Source organism: Parasteatoda tepidariorum, chromosome 8 (genome assembly GCF_982258835.1).
Source record: "Parasteatoda tepidariorum strain Cologne lab strain chromosome 8, Ptep-v5.0, whole genome shotgun sequence".
In the NCBI taxonomy this organism is placed as follows: Eukaryota; Metazoa; Arthropoda; class Arachnida; order Araneae; family Theridiidae; genus Parasteatoda; species Parasteatoda tepidariorum.
In genome coordinates, this window is record NC_141762.1 from 78,387,397 (window position 1) to 78,408,218 (window position 20,822).

The 20,822-nt window shown below is 28.8% G+C and overlaps 2 protein-coding genes across 4 annotated transcripts; both read left to right on the forward strand.

Moving 5' to 3' along the window:
- The first annotated feature begins 360 nt into the window (after positions 1 to 360).
- On the forward strand, positions 361 to 8,115 carry LOC107451294 (uncharacterized). The gene is made up of 2 exons (XM_043050762.3): positions 361 to 691; positions 4,024 to 8,115. Exon 2 carries the CDS (start codon positions 4,789 to 4,791, stop codon positions 5,893 to 5,895), a length of 1,107 nt encoding a protein of 368 aa, XP_042906696.2. The 5' UTR covers positions 361 to 691; positions 4,024 to 4,788; the 3' UTR covers positions 5,896 to 8,115.
- A 3,053-nt stretch (positions 8,116 to 11,168) lies between these two features.
- Positions 11,169 to 19,610, forward strand: LOC122268283 (uncharacterized). 3 transcript variants are annotated; one of them, XM_087169191.1, is made up of 2 exons: positions 11,169 to 11,317; positions 16,503 to 19,610. In XM_087169191.1, exon 2 carries the CDS (start codon positions 16,655 to 16,657, stop codon positions 17,507 to 17,509), a length of 855 nt encoding a protein of 284 aa, XP_087025317.1. In that variant the 5' UTR covers positions 11,169 to 11,317; positions 16,503 to 16,654; the 3' UTR covers positions 17,510 to 19,610. The 3 variants fall into 3 exon arrangements, with proteins under 3 accessions (XP_087025317.1, XP_087025316.1, XP_087025318.1); XM_087169190.1 differs by having other exon boundaries at positions 11,195 to 11,474; XM_087169192.1 differs by lacking the exon at positions 11,169 to 11,317 and adding an exon at positions 11,543 to 11,732.
- The last annotated feature ends 1,212 nt before the right edge of the window (positions 19,611 to 20,822 follow it).

Below are 20,822 nucleotides of genomic sequence, written 5' to 3' on the forward strand. Positions count from 1 at the left end.
GAGTTGACCTAGTATTTAAATATAAATGAAAAAATTTGCACTTTGTCGATGTCTTCAAATATTAATCAATAAACAGATTTATTAGATTACAAAAAACTACTATTTTGCACGGAAATAAGCTTTTATAAATAGATATACAATCGAACATTACAACTCAATACGTGAGCGATTATTCATGCACACACATCTGATAAGCCGATAAACCAAAACCATTGTTAATCAACTTCAGTAAATATGAAACAAACAATTTGTTCGTAAAATATTAACGTAAGTAAGTTCATAAAAAACAAATAAAACCCAGTTGAAAAATTTTAGTGTGATTTCATCAACTGCTTTTTAGAACAGAACCAAACAACCTGTACTTCCGTTTCCAGCTGCCTGTTTTTGTTATTTCAAGAATTCTTTTATAACTTCCTTTTTTTAAATCAATTATACAAGTTAGAAGCAAACATTGAATCCTGGGCAGAATATCAAAACTGATATTTCTATTCAAAACAAAACCAGTTTTTACTCAGCTTTCCGGAATTATTAATATTTTACATTCTGATTTGAAGTTAAAAAACTGATATTAAACTGTCGATTAGAAATATCAAATCAGAGCTAGTTACTTTCTTTTGAACTCAAACAGGGCTTTTATGTTTAATTTAATTTAGTTAAGTTATTGTGACCTTATAAGCTACCTCAAAGTACGGTATGTAATAATAATCATTCTCTACGAAATAATTTATTGATTTTATTATCATTTAATTTCATAATTAACATAATCTTTTATGCAAAACGCAGAATGAGAAAGTGAATGCCTTTCGATCTAATTCATTCGGTCAGATTTTAACGTACTCAGATGCGATCTGAATAGTTTAAAGACCTAACTTGGCTTATAATAATTAGTGCAGACTGTATTTAAATTTGGGAAAAAGATTTCCCTGCACCTAAAAAGGGAAAGTACCAGGTTTTTGCTCTAACCGGTCCATAGGACTCCGAAAAAAATCACTTTAAGGGACTAAATAGAAGGGTATAACTCTAAGCCATATCCGGGAAAACCTCTACAGTTTTTTTCTAAATTTGTGAAAATTAAAAGAACTTAGGCTCCCTGTTTAATTAATTGATCGTGAATATCCATATTTTAAGAAATCAGTCACAACGTACTTTCACTAAATGAACATAGTTTTTTTTTTTTATGGCCCTCAGATTATGGGAAAATACCCAATATCTGAAAAAATATTGATCTGGACGGTGATAAAAAGATTCGGCGTACTGAATGCAGAGTTCCTTTTAGGCGGGGATTTGCAGGACGGTGCGTCCCGGTTGACCTTTAAATGAAAAATTTCCATCCGCATGCCCTTTAATTTGATTACGCACTACGATATACTTAAAATAAGGTCTATTTTCAGTGAGCTTGTGTAAACCTATGTTGTTTTCTGATTGTTTTTCCACAGTAATTAATAGTTTTTTAACCGTTTCCCTATGGTGTTTCAAATTTTGATGTATTTAATACGTTTTTATGGATTGCACATTTTAAATTTGAAGTAACACTTTTTCTAAGCGTTTGATTTGTGAGGATTTCATCATAATTTCACGTAGTTTTTTCTGCCCTTGTTTGTTAGTCTTTCAAATTCCAATATTTTGAATATGATTTTATGAAATTCAATTTTCGATTATTTTATTGTAATTTCAAGTCGAAAATGATATTGAGCTGTTAGGGATGCCGGTGTCAATTCTACATATAATACAGTGGAAAGTCACGTATCCGGAATCGGTGGGACTTCCGGAAGTCCGGGTAATGGATTTTTCCGTATAATAGACCCCAAGGTAAACAAAGCTTTAAAGCAGTGCTTCTTAACCTTTTTGATATAATGGACCCCTTTTAAAATTTTTTAAGAAGTCGCGGACCACCCCCCTGTGAAAAAAATAATTGTAAAAAACATCAATTATTAGAAATTATTTAATTTTATTATTTTAATAGTATACAAAATTTTTTAAATTAAAATTTTTAATGTGAAGGTTGCTGCTGCTTTTCCTTAATTAATAAATTGAATTGAGGGATGGTTTTCGACAAAACAACGTGTATATCATGTTCAACATTCAATCGATTTGGATGTTATGTTTTTATTGTCACAAGTGAGGAAAATCCCTCTTTGCAAAGATACACTGTAGCAAACGAAATTATAGCTGCCATAGCTCGCTGTACAAGCAATGGGTAGGCTTCCAAACGTTTTAAAAATTAGGAGTAGTTAGCGGACCCCCAAAATATAACTCATGGACCCCTTAGGGGTTCATGAACCACAGGTTAAGAAACCCTGCTTTAAAGGATCTGAATCTAGGAAGAAAAAAATGAATAAACATTATTATACGGGCAATAATGTTTTAGTATTAGAATGATATCTAATCAATCAAAAACAAAATATTAGGAAAAAAATAATTGTTTCTTAAAATATAGAAAACAAAAAAAAATTGACAGTTATGAAAATATTAATTGCTCTCTCCACCATTTTGAACAAGAGTGATTCAAGCAAGAAGCCGGAATTACTGTCATTAATTGAGGTGGGTAGGTAGAGGAGAAAAATTTATTTCCTCCTTATTTGTATAGAGAAAATATGCTTAAAGATGAGATCTTTCAAGTTGAGGGCAGGGAGTTGACAAATTCTTATTTTCTCTGATCATTGGCTATCAATCAAGTGTAAAGGTGCGGCATGCTGATAGGATTCTCTTTATTTTTTCTTGTGTGACTGAAAGAATCTGGTTAGTGGTTGTTAAAACAACGTTACGGAGGTGCATATTAATTTCACCTGGTTTAAGAGGGGGAGAATTGTCAACTTCATATTTTAGTTGAAGGGTATCTTGAAATCTTTTTCATGTCAATTCTAAAGAATGAGACTTATCCTTTTAGACCTTTTCAAATTTTCCATTTTTCACCCCCTCCACATTAACGTTCGTCGTGTTTACCCTTTTCCACACTATTTCTTCTTTCCCTAACACTCTAATAAAAGGTTCCAGGAAATGCCTCTTTTACTAGACAGCTACATAGGAAAGAATTAGTGAGGGGACTCAGTTGCGCTCTTTCGAAAGCAAATCTCCCTCTTGTCCTGCATTCCGGACAAGGAACGTCAATAACAGTCTCACGGTGGTCTTGGTAGATATCCTCTTTCTGGTTATTTATGGGTTCAAGATAAGATTTCAAGATTGGGCAGCTCTGACGAGTTAGGCACGTCGACCAGAGGTCTATTGTACCCGAGCCCCGTGATTAGCATGAAAGCCCTATAGCTGAGATGAAATTCAGCAGACACCTTACAGGAACATCTTGCAGTTCCCAGGCGTTGACACAATGTTGCCCTAAATGCTCAAATCTTTGAGCAGAATAGACCTCACAATCACAGAGTATGTGTCATGATGTCTCTTCTTCAAGATGACAACCCCGACAAAGAGAATTGGATTCTATTCCCATTATATATAGGTGTCTTCTGAGGATGCAGTGTCCAGTAAGAAGACCAATGATCTTCCTCAGACTATTTCTATCAAGCTTTAAAAGCTCTTTTTGATGTACACTAGGACAGTCCTTAGCTTGTCTCTGACCGTCAGCAGTGCGCCATTGCAGAGCTTGAAAATGGACGCCCTAAATGAGGTGGGAGATTTATGGGTTCAATGCATAAATCTCTAGAAGCTAGAAGAAGAGAAAACGTGTCAAATAACCTCTTTTTTTTAAAAAGAATGGAAGATGAAGAGCTGTTCGTTTATTTTAATTGTTAAAAAGTGTCCTCAAAATCGACCCTTCCAGAAAAGGGACGTCCGGATATGGGACGTTACACTGTACTAGATAATATAATATTACAACATTTATTTATAAATATCTATTTTTTTATTATTTTTAAATTTAAGAATTGTTGTTTGTCCTGGCATTATATTTAACCTGTATTATTTTATTGTAAAAATTCCTAAAAAAATTATCAATCTCCTTAATATTGCAACAATGTATATCGATAGTTTATTGAATGATTTTTTTTCATAACAATGTTTTTCTTTTTTCAGATTAATGTAAAAAATTACTGTAAGCAGCTTAAAAGGAGATACATGTTGTATCACAACTTGTTATGAAATAAATTTGTTTTCTACTCCCACTTTGGTATTGTTAAGAGCAAATCAACGCAATGATGCATCACTGTCTTATAAATGAAGTAGTTATCTCTAACAATATACAGCTTGCCTATATTATGGATACTGGTATTTAAAAATTCAATATCTTCTAATGTGTCCAGTGGTTTTCTTTTTTTTATTACTAATCAATGACAATCGATGATTATACATTATTCAAAGACAAGTGACAATACCTAAGTAAAGTTAAGTAATCTTCATTCCCTGAAATTTTTGTTGGCTTTATATATATTACACTTATGTGTCACTCATAGTTGCATTTGTATGATTATTAAGAATACATCTTGTTCCTGAAAGAAAAAAAAAGATATTCACAAAATTATATGTGAAACTTTTGTCCATTTCCATGACTGTTTAGAATTATATCTTATTCTGTTAGTCCTTAGACTATGTATTGACTTTATATATTTATTATGTTTTATTTTTTGTCTATAATTTGTTTTCTGTGAGATATTGATGCTGATTTTAAAATTGTAATGAATAATTTTACAGTAAGTAATCTATTTGGTATCTTTATGCATATTCAAAATTGACATGGAAAATTTTTTATAGTGGTTTACGTGTGTATTTTATGTATAAAGGTGTTTTAAAAACCAGTTTAGCTTGTTTCTACTCAGGAAAAACCAACTTTATTATAGAAACATGTCTACTAAAAAAAATACGTATATTAACGCAAAGACCCTAATACCTTCCATGAAGAATTATCCATGCATTGTTTGTAATGCTACATTTTCTAAGAAAAAGGATTTAGTTGCTCACAGACTTACTCATAATGATGGAAAACCTTACTTTTGTAACATATGTGATAAAGGATTTGCAAAAAAAAGTACTCTAAAAAATCATAGTTTTGTTCATTCAGGTGAAAAACCTTTTTCTTGTAATGTATGCAATAAGAGTTTTTCCTGGAAAACTAGTTTGATGGCTCATATCCTGGTACATACTGGAGAAAAACCTTTTTCTTGCAGTATATGTAACAATAGCTTTACTCGTAAAAGTAGTTTAATGGCTCACAAACTTGTTCATACTGGTGATAAACCTTTTACTTGTGCTACGTGCAATAAGAGTTTTTCAGCAAAAAGTGACTTAACTAAGCACACGTTTGTTCATACGGGTGTAAAACGTTTTATTTGCATTGTTTGCCAGAAAAGTTTTTCACACAGATGTGACTTAAATAGACATAAACTGGTTCACACTGGGGAAAAACCTTATTCTTGTAATATATGCGATAAAAAGTTTTCAGCTAGAAGTGCTGTTAATAACCACAAACTTACCCACACTGGAGAAAAGCCATATTCTTGTACTATGTGTGATAAAAGTTTTTCTCAAAATGGTTCATTATCTACCCATATAAAAATTGTTCATTTGGGAGAAAAGCCTTTTTTATGTACCATATGTAATAAAAATTTCTCATTGAAATATGACTTAACTAAACACAGCTTTGTTCATTTTGGTGAAAAGCCTTATTCTTGTAACATATGTGATAAGAGTTTCCCAGATAGAAGGCGTCTCATGATTCATAGTGTGGTTCATTCTGATGAAAAACCTTTTTCTTGTGAGATATGTGGTAAAAGTTTTTCTCTGAAGCACCATTTAACACGCCACAGAAATACTCAGCATGACAGTGAGGTAATAGCCTCTTCAACCATCCATGAAGCCATCTCTAAATTTCAAGATGCTGGTTTGCAAGTGTCTTCCAATGTAGAAAAAACTGACCAAGAAGAAGATGGTAGGGAGACTGTAGCATCTTAAACCATGTTTCCCAGTGATCCATTACTCTGTAGTTGACCCTCAATTTCACAATGCTTGTTATAAAAATCAGGGTTCAAAAGTTTTTCTTCCTTTTTAAATGGGAGATAAATCTGCCCCAGAAAAAGTGAGTTTTATCAGTTACAGAGAATAAAAAAAAAACTGCTTTTTCATTTGAAGCTACATGCTTAAAATAGGTTTCTGGATGATATTCAAATCATTGATGCTACATATCACATCTTTATACTTACTTATTTATGAAAAAATTAAAATTATTTTACTTTCTGTAAATGCACTATTGAAAAACTATGCATTAAATTTATTCATTTTTTTTTTTTATTCTTCAAATGACGTGAATATTTTTTTCTTCAAATGATTTACACTAAACTTTATTTATTAGGAGCTAGGCCTCAGTGTTGTAAATATTACTCTATAGACTTAGTATTTATAAACTTAATTTTTCTTAAATTTTTATTCAAATTAATATTAGACAAATATATATATTTACATCAGTGAATGGCTACGTATATACAGTTCACATTATATTGCAAATGACTGCATTTCCATTGGCATATCAGTGAAAACTTAAAATATTATATCATTCTATTACTGTGTGAATTTATATATATTACAGTATTGCAATAAGTATTTTAGTTAAAATAAGTTGTTAGTTAAAATAAGTTTTTATTTAAACTGCAAGGCTATTAATTTAATTAAAAACCTAGAATATAAAGTTGTTAGTATTTTAATAAAACAATGAAGATTTGATGTAAAACAGAAAACATTAAATTATAAGCAAAAACATGTGATTCTGTTGTGTCTGATGGATGTTAAAGAATAACTACCCTTTTTAACAAATCATAGTAGTACAAAAATTTAATCCTTTTAATTTTATTCCAAAACTATAGCAGTGTTTTGCTTAGCTTTAAAAATTTCATAAATATATTTCTGATTTTAAAAAGTAAAATTATTATTAAATTAAGCAATCTTTCATCACTTTTCATAGTTGGAATTCTAATCATAATTTAAAGTTTTCCTCTACTGAAATCATTCAGCACTGCTCTTCATCTACCAATTTAGTTCATCATTCCATGTATTGAAAATATATTTTAGTTAATGATCTCTCTAGTATGTTTCCAATGTTTTGAAATCTATTCTAATTTAAATTTTACACCTTCTACCCTGAGATTCTCATCCAACGACCACACCCTTGTTTTTTTAAACTCTCTTCTTTCAATATCTTGTTTTTCTTACCTTACTAGTTTAACAAATTTTTTTCGTATTGCAGCATGTTTGTCTTGCTACTTTTCTACTGTCATTTTGTGTTTAGACACTGAGGGAAGTTCTTGTTTGTTGAGCTGAAACTATAGAAAGTAGATTTCTGTACTTTTATTTGTGTTGTTTAGCTATATTCATACATAGCACAAAATGTACCTTATCCTCATAATGATAATATTTTATACTTCAAGCTTACCATAACTTTCTTTAATTTTGAAACTTGAATACTGCCTAAGAAATTCAACTAATATTTTTTTATTATTATTGTAGTTATTTATTTAATTATAGTTTCTCATGACAACTATGCTGTAAAAACATTGTAGCACAAATATGATCCATTGTGGTTATTTAAATCCCCCCCCCCTGTGTTTAGTTATTTCAAATATCATAAAGTTAGTTTTGGTTATGTTTACATGACTAGAGAATGATCAGTTTTGGCATCAGTTTCCTCAGTTTTTGTCATCATGCAAAAAATTTATCAGTTTCCTGATTCTTTATTAGGAATTTCTGTAAACAGAAATAAATTATAACTGAAGAAAATATTATTAATTACTTTCACTTGTTATTGTTTTCTGTGGTAATAATTCAATTTGTAATTTAGAAGAAGAAGCATTAAAAAAGAAGAATATGTGTTTTAATATTTTATTAATTGAAGGAAGATCATAATCTTTAAATTCAAGATTTATTATTTTAAAGTAATAATTATTGTTATTTATATTTAAAAAAATTTTTTTGAACATTTATATTATTGTTTTGTTATTGCGTTTAATCAAATATTTGAATTACTTTTGTTACATTATTTATTTTTACTGTATCTTGTGCCCATCATCTTTAGTTTGATATCTATTAATTTGTTATAAAATCAAACATATTATACTGATCATCTTGTGTAAATTATCTTGTTACTTTTCTAAATAAATATAAAAGCTTTTTTTGTTAGAGTTATTCTGGCAGATATGTTTTTTTTTTACTCGACACACGCGGATCGTTGTGTAAGCTTTTAAATGTTACTATTGTGGGAAAAAATAAAAAATATTTCTATGCTTTAATGTTTTTAATTTACAAGATAGACAAATTTTTTAAATTTTCCAAAAGTAGAAAGGGAGGTTACTATTCAGTGCTTTACATAAACTGTAGACTAGATTTCTTATTATATAAACAAAGAAAATGATGAGTGAAAACAAAGAAATGATCAAGGGATGAAATTCTCTTTAGTCATAACTCGAGAAGTAGGATCTCTCTGTAGTAAAAAGTAGTGTTGGTATCGCAACTTCCCTTTTCATGAGGCAGAAAATCTCATGTTCATGAATTATAATTCACTCTGGCTACAAGGAGATTTGCCAAAATTCGTTTTATTGCTAACAACTTAATATGGCAGTACACTTAGAACTTAACCTTTATCGATACTGAGAACAATTAAGATGGAAGAATGTGTACATGACGGAACATTAACTAGCAACTTGAAAATTGCATATTAAATAACGAATCGATATTAACTATTCAACTGCTCCGAAACTACTATTTAGCTAGAAATTTAAACTTAGTGAAGCGACTTGCTCATTTTTAATCACTAAGTAATCGAAGCAAAAAATAATTCCTCTGCTAATAGTTTTCGCTAAACTAAATTGTGTGGCGACAAAAAATGCTTTATTTTAAGATAATTTAAAAATTAATGCCTGCTGGAATACCATTTCGATATCAGAATACAAAATTTGTTTCGTCTAATGATCGAATTTACAGGTTCAATCTTAATGGTTACTGGGGGGGGGGACCGCAAAAATGCTAATTAATTGTTGCAGATGATATTTAAAGTTATGAAATCAGGCACGAAAATGCACTTTCTATATAAACATATCTTTTTCTCGACGGATTTGGATTTTGACCCCCAAAATTTGAAAAATATGGCCCCTATAGTTTGCTCAAGAGAGCGGTCCAAGGTTTGGAGCTCTTAATGTTATACTTTTTGCTTATTTCGCCATATCTCAAAACTTTTTAAGTGAATTGAAGAACTTATGTACACAATTATGAAATTTGTTTCTCCAAAGATAATTCCATGCAAAATATGATGCCTTTTAATATTATAATTTAATAATAGTCGAAAAAAATTTTACTTCTTAGGTATACAATTTTTTACATAGTTTTAAAGAAATCGGTCGAATAGTTCCTCAGGAATCGAATTCTAATAATGCGACTTTTTCAAAATTCGATTTCTTAGAATTTTTTTGACTGATTTCTCTCAGATTTTGCCATTTAAAATGACATTCTTTGAATTGATGTAAAATATTGTACATCTAACAATTCGAAATTTTTTCGACTATTATTATTTATAATATTAAAACATATTAAATATTTACTAAAAGTTATATTTTACATGGAATTATCTTTGGATAACAAATATGTATTTAAATATCATCATAAATGTTTCATTTTACAAGTGATTCGACTACATCTTCTCCAGAGTCCAATAAAATACCACTTTCAGTTCCAAAGACCTAGAGCAGATAAATTTTGATGCTCCAACTCCGTTCCTATATAATAAGATAAAACAGCAGTTTTATTACATATCTTACTACATATATTCATGACATTCAAGATTGAATTTATAAAATTTACTTTTCGATTCAAAATCATATTTGTACGTTTTTTTTTATAAATCAATCTCAATATTTTTAATGATATCCAATATCAAATATAATAAAAAGTTGTATGAGAAAATGATTTTAATTTTGAATATACTTTTAATGCCTACTTGTATATAAATATGCATGCGTAAAAAACTTTCTTACAAATGGAAAATAAGAGAAAAAAGTTTTTTATGAAATGATAAACTTTTTTGTTCTTGTTTCTTAACATTTAAATGACAGCTCTTCAAACTTTACAAATTTTTATTATTCACTAATTTTTTGGGAGGGAAAAATTTATTTAACACAATAATATTTTTACTTAATAAGCTACATAAGCTAGCCACATTAGAAGCTCGTTTTTTATACAATACTTTCTCCAAATTTATTTTATATATAATCATTAGATTACTACATTATTATCGAATATTTCGGTCAGCTTTTATACTACAATTCTGTTATTTATATTATCAGCTTTTATACTAATATGCTTTTATTTTTATGTTAAGTGAGGAGTAAAAAAAAGAATTACTGTTGATAGCGGTTAGATTAAAAAATACCATAGCCTATTTGGATATTAAAGATGAACTTGGCAATAAAAACCAAATATTTATTTAAAAAAATATTTATTTATTATAATTATTTATATAATAAATACTTATTATAGTTTCAAATGTTACATACAGCAAAGTTTTTAAGTGGCAAAATTTTTGGTTTGAAGATTTGATAACAGAAAGTAACTTCTTTTCTCATCATTAAAGAGAATTTATTTTACTATTTTCAATTTCAAAAAAAAATTTTTTTTTCTGTATTTTGTTTCGTTTTTCTTAATATAGAAAAAGTGAAAATATTTTAACGACATGTGAGTCACTTAAAAATGAAATTTTATTCACTACACTCTTTGAAGCAAAACAAGAAACTTTTATGCCCCGTACATCTCGCTAAAAGGCAGCATCATTAGATATAGTCCTTCTCATTTCAAACTTAAAGTGGTGCCTTTTTCTGTGTTCATGATTGCAATGCTCGCATCTGGGGAGAACACAGGTTTTATGTACTGACCCTTCCCCCTTCTCACAGTTGCATAGGAATGTACGACGATATTTTCCTCTTTCTTAATATTTTTCGTATTTAATTGTCTAAAATATTTTTTTTTAAACTTCCATGATGCCTTCTTTTAGAGCTATGTTCAATATAGTTTCTCTGCTAAAAAGTTTTAATCTATTTAAAAAACAAGAGAGAAACTAACGTATTGCCTTATTCTATAACTCTCCCCACACGGCTGCCATAGATAGAGAGTTCTGCTCTACGCCACCTGTAGCCAATTTTTCTTATCCACGGTTAATCAATCACTTCATGTCTTGAAAACTATAACATGAAAGCTATAAGCAGGAAAACTCTAATTCCAATAAGAATTTTATATCTGACTTCATCCTAACAAAAAATCTGTAAAAAAAAAAGTAAATTCTTTTTATTTTTTGATTTAGCAAATACCCACAAAGTAACGTGCCCACAGAAATAAGTGACTCGTAAGTCAAAACAATCTTTATATGGTTGAGCTAAAAGTAGAAATTATATATCAGACAAAGCTTGAATGTCGTGTTTCCGTTATGGAAAAGGAATAGTTAATCATTTGAATAAATAAGCTTTGAAAATTGTAAAATGTTTGTGACTCGCTAGTACAGTGTAAGATATTCTTATATATTATATCCAAATAATAAGTTTTTGAAGATTAACTTTTTGAGTTTATTGTCATACAGTTCCCGGATTCTTTGTATGATTGTTTAGTTTCTTAATGTTATTGTTATTTAATTATAACTTATAAAATTTTTCTTGCAATGAAATGCACTCTTTTACTTTTAAATATTAAATTAGTTATGTTACAACAGAACTGATTCAAACAAATCCTGTTTATTCAAAGTATGCTCACCAGTAAAAATTTATGTAAGTTGTGACCTGTTAATTTTTTTAAATATTAAACTAGATTGAAATACTTTAGTTTAAATTACAAATTTTTTTTCTTACAATTAAGTTAATTCTAGGTGCTACTAATTGGGGCAATATCTGATTAGTATTTTTCTTTATGTAGCATTATCCCTTTATTCATTATCCCTTTATTCATTAAACTGTTACAGCCCAATGTGAGTATTTATGTTTAATTTTTGTAAAAATCAACAGATTGCAAATAAGATTGAACAGATAAAAAAGTATTGAAACACATCATTTATCTATTCAGTACTCTTCCGTTTTGGAGAAGAGTAAAAAAATTGCTCAACTATTATAAATGCTAGTGTTGTTTAATTTATTGTGGTAATGGGTACCTAATTTGATTATATTGATAATGTGGTAAGTGGTTGTTTAAGTCCCTTTCTGAAATGTAGAAACGAGTACTATTAAATTTTTATTTTCTTACTTTGGCATAAAAATTATGCTAAGAGTAATGCTTGGATAAAGTAGAAAAAAATTTATTGTTGTACTCATAAAATTCTTGAGTCATGTTTCTTCTTGAAACAAATTGTATTGTGCACATGCCAAGACCATGCATAGGTTTTGTGGGCCACAAGACAAATTTTGTGTCTAATAATCAGTAATATATTGTTGAACATGACAATTATTTATATATTTTTTTTATTATATGAAGTAATTTTTGAACTAATTATATATTAGTTAAAAAGACATTATATAAGTGTTATATTAGTTAAATATATATATTATATATTTAACTAATTTTAACATTATACCTAAATTTGTAATTTAAACCTTGCTCTCAGCAATCCTGTTGCCACACTACAATTGTTCGTATCTTCTTCTCCCCTGAGAACAGACTTGTGCATGGCTTAAAGTGCACATATCATCAATCAAATTAAATACAGTGAGAAGTAACCAATTGTGATTAACCGAATACTGAATATCTGGCCAAGAAAATCAGCTACCGGATAGCAACATTTTTTAAGAAGAAAATCATTCATAAATATTATTTACTATGTGGAAACAAGTTTAGTCATTATTAAAAAATAATCAAAGCTTAGCTTTATTATTGGTGTACCCCATACTAATAGAACATACAGGGAGAAAAACTTTAATAAAAATGTTTAAGATAATGATGATAATTAGATATTAAGATAATTAGAAATATTTAGGATGAGGAAAAAACTAACTAACAGACTATAAAAAAAGCAACCTAAAGTTGTAAAGTTGAAGAGAAAAAAAAGAGTGGAAAAAAATATCCCCTTAATTCTTAAAACAAAACTTTAATGCTAAAAATGAATCTATCAAAAATGCTTTTAAAAATGCAGCATTATCATTGAAATGTCGATAAAAAAAACCAAGATACAAAAGCAAAACAGAAAAATTAAAAATTGATCTTAATTTTCAAAAGAATTTTAAAGCTACTCATTTCAGTTTTCCATTACCATATTTTCAAGAAAAAGTGAAGATTAAAGTTTAATAGAAACCCTCTTAATTGCTGCATCATAATCAAATCGTCTTCTGAAAAAGAAAAAGCTGGATAGAAACCAAAACAAAAGTCGTTCTTAATTTTTAAACAAAGGATTTAACTCTAAAAATCTTAATTTAACTTTTTCAAGTTGGTGTTTTTTTTAGAAAAAAGTTACCATGAAAGAAAAATGTTCATTGGAAATGCTCTTTAAAAAATCAGTTTCCTCAGTTTTTTAAACATAAAGAGTTGAAAAAAAAAAGAATTGACTTGCCTGAATATAATTAAAAAAAAGAAAAAAATCAGTATTACAAAACTCATAGTTCAGTATAAAATAAACTAGAGTTTTAATTCCTCAAATTTTGCTTTTCCATGTGTCTTTCTGAGCATTAAGTTTTAGAACTTAAAAAATATATGTAAAACTTATTTCTAATTCTGTACTGTAAAAAATATGATTTTAGATTTTTCTTTGTTAAATCTATTAAAATTTCCCTTCAAAAAAGCTTTTCCAAGTAATAATTTGACAAATATTCAGGTCAAAAAGGTCCAAAATACTGGTCAAATTTTCTGTAGCCCTCTTTTATTCATATCATAATTTGATGATTGCTTTGAAAGCATTTTCTCATTCGGTTATGTTCAACATACTTACATGATAGTAATACTTACAAAGTCTTATAGCAGAATTTATTGTGCCTATCTGAAGCACTATCTTTATAAATGCAAATTTTACTCCAACTCTTATACAATCAGACAGTCTATTATTTTAAAAGTGAATCTTGTTTTCTGATGTAATTTTACCCTGCTATAGTTCTAAAATTATTGTATATTTCACAAAAAAACGTTTGTAAAGATTGTTTTAAAAGTATAAATGCTCTTAAATAAATGTATCAGGATTAAAACAGAAAACAACATTTTTTCGTGTTATTAAATTGAAGATTTAAAGTTCATGGATATCAAAATTAAGTTTCACTTTGGATTCAGTATGTTTTGCTGAACTCTACACAATTTCATCAGAAAAAAAAACTGAAAAAAACTCGATTAATCTTTGGTTTATTTGAAATATGAATGAGAGTGTAAAAATTAATATATATAGTGGAAATTTAAAGTGTTCTTATCTATAGCAGACATGTATTTTTGTTCTGCACTTGACTCTTCTGAGTGTTGCCTTTGTCAAGTTAATAAGCAATCAAGTTAAGGCAATTTAGTTAAGTCTTGTTAGTAAATTTAGTTAAGTTTTGTCAAGTTAAGGCAATGCCCTTGCATGTGAATGATTATGAATTTGAAGCTGTTGATGAATTTAAATATCTTGGGACTACTGTAACCTGCAAATATGACATAAATACTGAAATCGATAGCTGTTTAGCAATGGCAAACAAGTGCTACTTTGGTTTAAAAAGCCAACTAAAAAGTAAATTTCTTAAACAAAAGACAAAAATTAACATATACAAATCACTCCTACGGCATGTGATCCTATCTGGTAATGAGTGCTGAATTCTTAATAAAAAAGAGGATAACAAATTGCTGATTTTTGAGAGAGGGATACTTAGAAGAATTTTTGGTGCAGTCTATGAGAATAACAATTGGCGCACCCTTTACAATCACGAGTTATATAAAAAGTACCAACAACCAGACATAGTTCATGTTACTAAGGCCAATCGCATTCCATGGCTACGACACCTTTATAGATCTGAAGACCAAAATCCCGCAAAAAGGAAAATTTTTTTAAACCAGAAGGTACAAGAAAAAGCGGTTGTCCACTGACTAGGTGGCTGGACACAGTTGAGAGGGACCTAAAGATAATAGGAATAACTGACTGGAAGGCCATGGCACAGAATAGATCAAGATGTCAAAAACTTATTGGGACGGTCTTGGCCTGTCATAGGCTGTAGTGCCCAAGAAGAAGTATTTTTGTTCAATTTAGTTATTTTAAGGAAATTGTTTTGTTTTTCATGAAAAAACTGCCATATAAAGGTAGAAACTTGCGAGAAAACTCGTTTATATCTTAAAATATGCTCACTAAGTTGTACCATTATATTATTTTGGTAATATTTTTAATTGTATAATATGTCTGTTGCATCTATATTTACCCCAATATTCTTCTTTAAAATATAAAATTTTAAAGAAGTTTTGTTGTTAGGGCTAAAATTATTATGTAGAGCTGTAAACAAATTAGTAAATTATTTTTCAGCTATTTCATTATAAAATATAGAGTAGTAGATACTCACTAAAGCTAACACATAAGTAAAAAAAAATATCCCTATCATACAATATTAGCTAAGCTTAACCATAAACCCACTTTATGCCAACTCAGAAAATAATTCATAATAAATAGAATTTTGAAATTTCTTAAATTTCAATGTTTTTTAGATGTCCCTCTACCAATTTAAACTAAAATTAATAGTTTTTGCCATTTTTTAATGATTTTGGAAGAAAGTTTGTCAGCATTATAAACTAACATATTGTATAAGTTGATTATAAACAGATAGTTTGTAAACATTAAATTTTTTATCAGCTTCTAAAACTGAATTAAAAAAGCTTGCCACAATCTCAGTAAATGTGTTTTAAAATATTAAACAAATTTTCTCAATTTAAAAGGAGAAGATAATATTTTTTAACACATACCAACTTTACCCTATCTGACCCTATGATGCATGTAGAAAATATTAATAATTATAATTATTTGATTTTACACACTGTTTTCCCTATAGGGAAACAGTGTTTAAAATCAACTAATTTGGTTAACTAGATTTTGGAATAAAATAGATTTCTGAAATAAATTTTTCTTTAGATAACTTTTAATTGCCACATTTGTTATCGTTTTTTTTTTTTTTTTTTTTTTTTTTTTTTTTTTTTTTTAAGTAAAATATGTCAGTAGGATCACCACAGGTGCAATTGATAAACCATAATTAAGTAAAATAACAGAATACAAGTCACATGCCATTAATGTCAAAAATCAGTTTTTGACATTAAAGAGTCAACCCTGTAAGGATCAGAATTTGAAAGCAATTTATTTTATTATACTTTTTTAAAGCATTATTTCTGTGAAGAGCCGTTTTTTTAAAGACTTTTTACAAATAAGAATTTTGTTGGAGTTTTATTTTTATGGGAACTTTTTACATTAGGATTAGAAAGAGAGAGGTCAGTAACTTTTTAAACTTTTCTCAATTTTTTTGGAATCTACCTGATTATAGCTTTTACATTATATATATATATATATATATATATTTTTTTTAAAAATATGATTTTCTTGGCTCACATAATTTTTTCTTTCTTTTTAGATTAGAAACAAAAATCCTTGAACGCAACCTAAAAGTAGAAGATAAATAAATAGAATCTTCCAACAACCTTAACCTTCCTACTTGAGTCTTTATGCATAAACTTCAATCCTATGTCTAACTACTCACGCATTTAATTACCAATAAAATTTATCATGTGTAGTAACACTTTTGCTCATGCACCCACCACAGCTATCCACAATTCCAGTAGCACTGAAGACAAACCATATTCTTGTAACATATGCAATAAGACTTTTTCCTGCAAAAGTGTATTAATTACTCACTGTCTTGTGCATTCAGGTGATAAACCTTATTCTTGTAGCATATGTAATAAGAGCTTTTCAAAACAAAGTCATTTAACTTCTCATGGGTTTGTTCACACTAAAGAAAAGCCATATTCTTGTGATGTATGCAATAAAAGCTTTTCAAGTAAGAGTAATCTTATAACTCATAGCCTCGTCCATACAGGGGAGAAACCTTATATTTGTGATACATGTAATAAAGGTTTTTCACAGAAACGTAGTTTGGAAGCTCATATACGTATTCATACCGGGGAAAAACCTTATCCTTGTGACTTATGTAATAAAAGTTTTTCCCAAAAGAGTAGTTTAATGACTCACGGGCTTGTTCACAGTAATGAAAAACTTTATTCTTGTAGCATATGTAATAAGAGTTTTTCAAGAAACACTTCTTTAAATAAGCATACCCTTATCCACACTGGCGAAAAGCCTTATTCTTGTAGCATATGTAATAAAAATTTCTCACAAAGTAGTACTTTAAAAACTCATTACCTTATTCATACTGGGGAAAAAAGTTATAATTGTAGTATATGTAATAGAAGTTTTGCAAGAAAGAATGGTTTAAAGACTCACAGTGTTGTTCATACTAATAATAAACCTTTTTCTTGTAATATATGTAACAAGAAATTTTCTCGAAAAACTAATTTAGCTTCTCACTTTTTTGTTCACGCTGGTCGTGCTGTAATATCTACAGCAGCTGCAACAAACTAATCACTTTCATGTTTTCCTTCAGAATTATATTGTATAAGAGCAGTGGTCGGGTATACTACATTATTTTTGTATTTTATTGCACATATAGTTAACTACAACTACTTTTTTTTTTAAATATAGTGACCATTAACTACTCTACTCCACTATTTTTAAGAGACAAACTTTGTTGGAGAGTTTAATTTATGCCCATGTTTAAAATGGTGTTATGTAAAAAAATTTTTTTTTTATTTAAGCATGAGCAATTATTAGTATTCATCGGCCCAGTTTATTATTATTCTAAATTATTTCTTATGAATTTGTTAATTTAACCATAAACTTTTAATAATTTTTTCGCCAGCGAATATTTAATTTCAATGCTAATAAATGATCAAATATTTGTGATTTTTTAAAACTTTTAATACCCTTTTATTTCCTCCAAGAAAGAAAGTACATTGTAAGTTACACAGCAAAATGTTTTTTTTTCCATTGAAATAACAAAGTTTATAAGTGTACATTTGCATCCGAAGATACAGCTCTAGCAATAAATGACATATTATTCATAACAACTATTTTAAATATTAGTAATTTGTAATTCTTATGCTCAGACACAAGGGTATTTTATTTGCGTCCATTGACAGACCCGTAAAGATTTTTACTTATCAGATTTGAAATAATAGTTGCATTTGAAATTTGTTTATTTATTAGACTAACATTAAAAGTAGTTACCAGAAATCTCTACAGACTACTGTTCTTTTTGTGTTGCACTGCTCACTACACTACTTTTTTTAAAAGGTAGCACAGTACACTATAAACTATGAATAAGAGGTAGTACTTATCAGATTTGAAATAATAGTTGCATTTGAAATTTGTTTTTTTCTTAGAATAACATTAAAAGTAGTTACCAGAAATCTCTACACACTACTGTTCTTTTTGTGTTGCACTGCTCACTACACTACTCTTTTTAAAAGGTAGCACAGTACACTATAAACTACAAATAAGAGGTATCGACTTCATTAGTTTCGCTGCTTGTAGTATACTATTTCCGACCACTGCATAACCCTTTGACACCGATGTGTCACTGGTGTCGCTTTTATATATTTTTGTTTCTGATGCTCTAATTACAAGCAAAAATATATATTGGTATATTTTAAGTATGAAAAACAGTATAATAATTACTAAAAAGATTTGTTAAATTAATGTAATTATATTTGTTCTAAAATATAAAAATCCAAAATAAGTCGTTTAAAAATATTTTTTTCATTCATATTCAAACATTTATCTATAAAAAATTTTATAAATAAAATAATTTCATTGATGAACAACTGTTTTTCATAGATCTCAATAACTGCATATAAGTACAAATTTGTAAAAAATATTGTTTGGAAGGGAGCTGTATTTGGAAGATTTTATCTTTAACGCATACAAAAACACCTGTGTTTCTTGCTGTATTTTATTACCATAAATTTCTAAAATGCTAAATATGATATTTTTCACTTATTTTGACCTAAATAATGGAGAAAGTATGCAAAATATGTTTAATAAAAATTCTGTGTCAATCTGTGTTTTATCATCTGCATAATTGTTCATGCGTATTTAAAAGCTGTAAAATTCTGGACTTTTAAACAAATAACATCGAAAATTATTGAATTGAACTTTATTTCCCCTCTCAGTAATAGATGACCGTCCGCTTGTTGTGTATTTAGATTAAATGTTTAAAAATTCAAATATAAAAAAATGATGTTTTAAATTTTTATTGTTAATTTATTTAATGTTATGAATATTGTATGAAATTGCTTTTAGTATTATTAAATAAAGGTACAGTGAAACCTGTCAAATTAACCTCTATGCAACCTGGCCACTTGTCTATCTTGTATGTAAATAATTCTTACTTATCTGGAAATATTATTGAAAGTTGTTCTAAATCTTCATAAGTTTACTGAACTTTTATTTGTAAGTTTTGTATGCTATATTTATATATTAGAATTTCATTGAATTGGGAAATAGTGTTAAAAGCTAGCCTAAACCTCTTTGATAGTGCAGTTGACTATATGAGAAAACTTTTAAGGGCTTTTGCAACAAATAGGTTTTTAAGTATATGTAATAATATAAATTTTGAAAACAATAGTATATGTATGTTCTTGTGTACTGATATTTTAAGAAATTATTTATAATAAATACCTTTCGTACATCACTAATAAAACTTGCATGCTTGTTTTTTTTTTATTTGTTTCCTTTTTTTTAACTAATTAGTTCAATATTTATATAAAAAATTACAGTCCCGCAGTGGACTCATCGTTAAGACACAGTTCCCAGCAGATCACCGAAGTCAAGCATCACTGGCTGCGGTCAGTGTGCGGGTGGGTGACCACTTGAATTAGCCTGCGTGGGGACCGAGGGTGTGCGGTTTCCTCCTCGTTAAACTGTTCTACCGTAAAGTGCTCGACTTCGTGTGCAGTTCGTCGGACTACCGAAGCGGGGGTACCATCCCCTCTGCAAAGGATCAAAATTGTGATGGCATGTTTTCGGATCATCCTCGAGGATGCTTCCCAGACCGTCGCCAATAGCCTATTGTGCAGCTCTAGTGCGACGAAAACAACATAAAAAATTACAATTCATTATGGTAATTGATATCATTTCTTAAGATACATGTGCAGAATTTTATTAATAGAATTTTAAAAGTGATCATAAATAAGTTGCATTTATCTTTATTTTGATCGACAATTTATGATAAATGTATGAATTTATTGGACAACATGGTTTATGAATTAATAGAGAGAAAAAGAAAAAAAAAAAGCTCGCCCCCTCTATGACCACTAAAGCAATGCATCTCAAATGGCCAACTATCACAGGTTTCCCTGTATGTCTTTTCCTCCTTTCAGTTAGTAGCACCTATTATTATTGAAATTGTCTGAGTTGACTTGAATTTGTCTGTTATATGTTTGTTTGGGTGGGTAGGCAGAATTGGGGTTACACAGATTTTGGGGCAAAAGGAAGTCTTTGAAAACACGTCGACTCTGATTCTAGTTTTTGTTGGACAGTTAGAATTTTGTCTCGTGACGAAAATAAAAAGACTTAAGAAAGAAGAAAGTCATCTATGACCTTTACTAAGAAGGAAATTATTCTCAGAACAATTGGAGTATTCAAATCAGGACAGTCAGAATACGGGCATAGGCATTGCAATTGAGTCTATATCATCTTTCAATGATGAATTAGATTTTGAGAAATATTTGGATTAAATGTTGAAAAGGCTGAGGCAAAGCGAATAAAAAATAAAGAAGCAAGAGCCTGTAGATATTATAATTTCATAAGTTGCCTCTGCCATTTACCTATCATT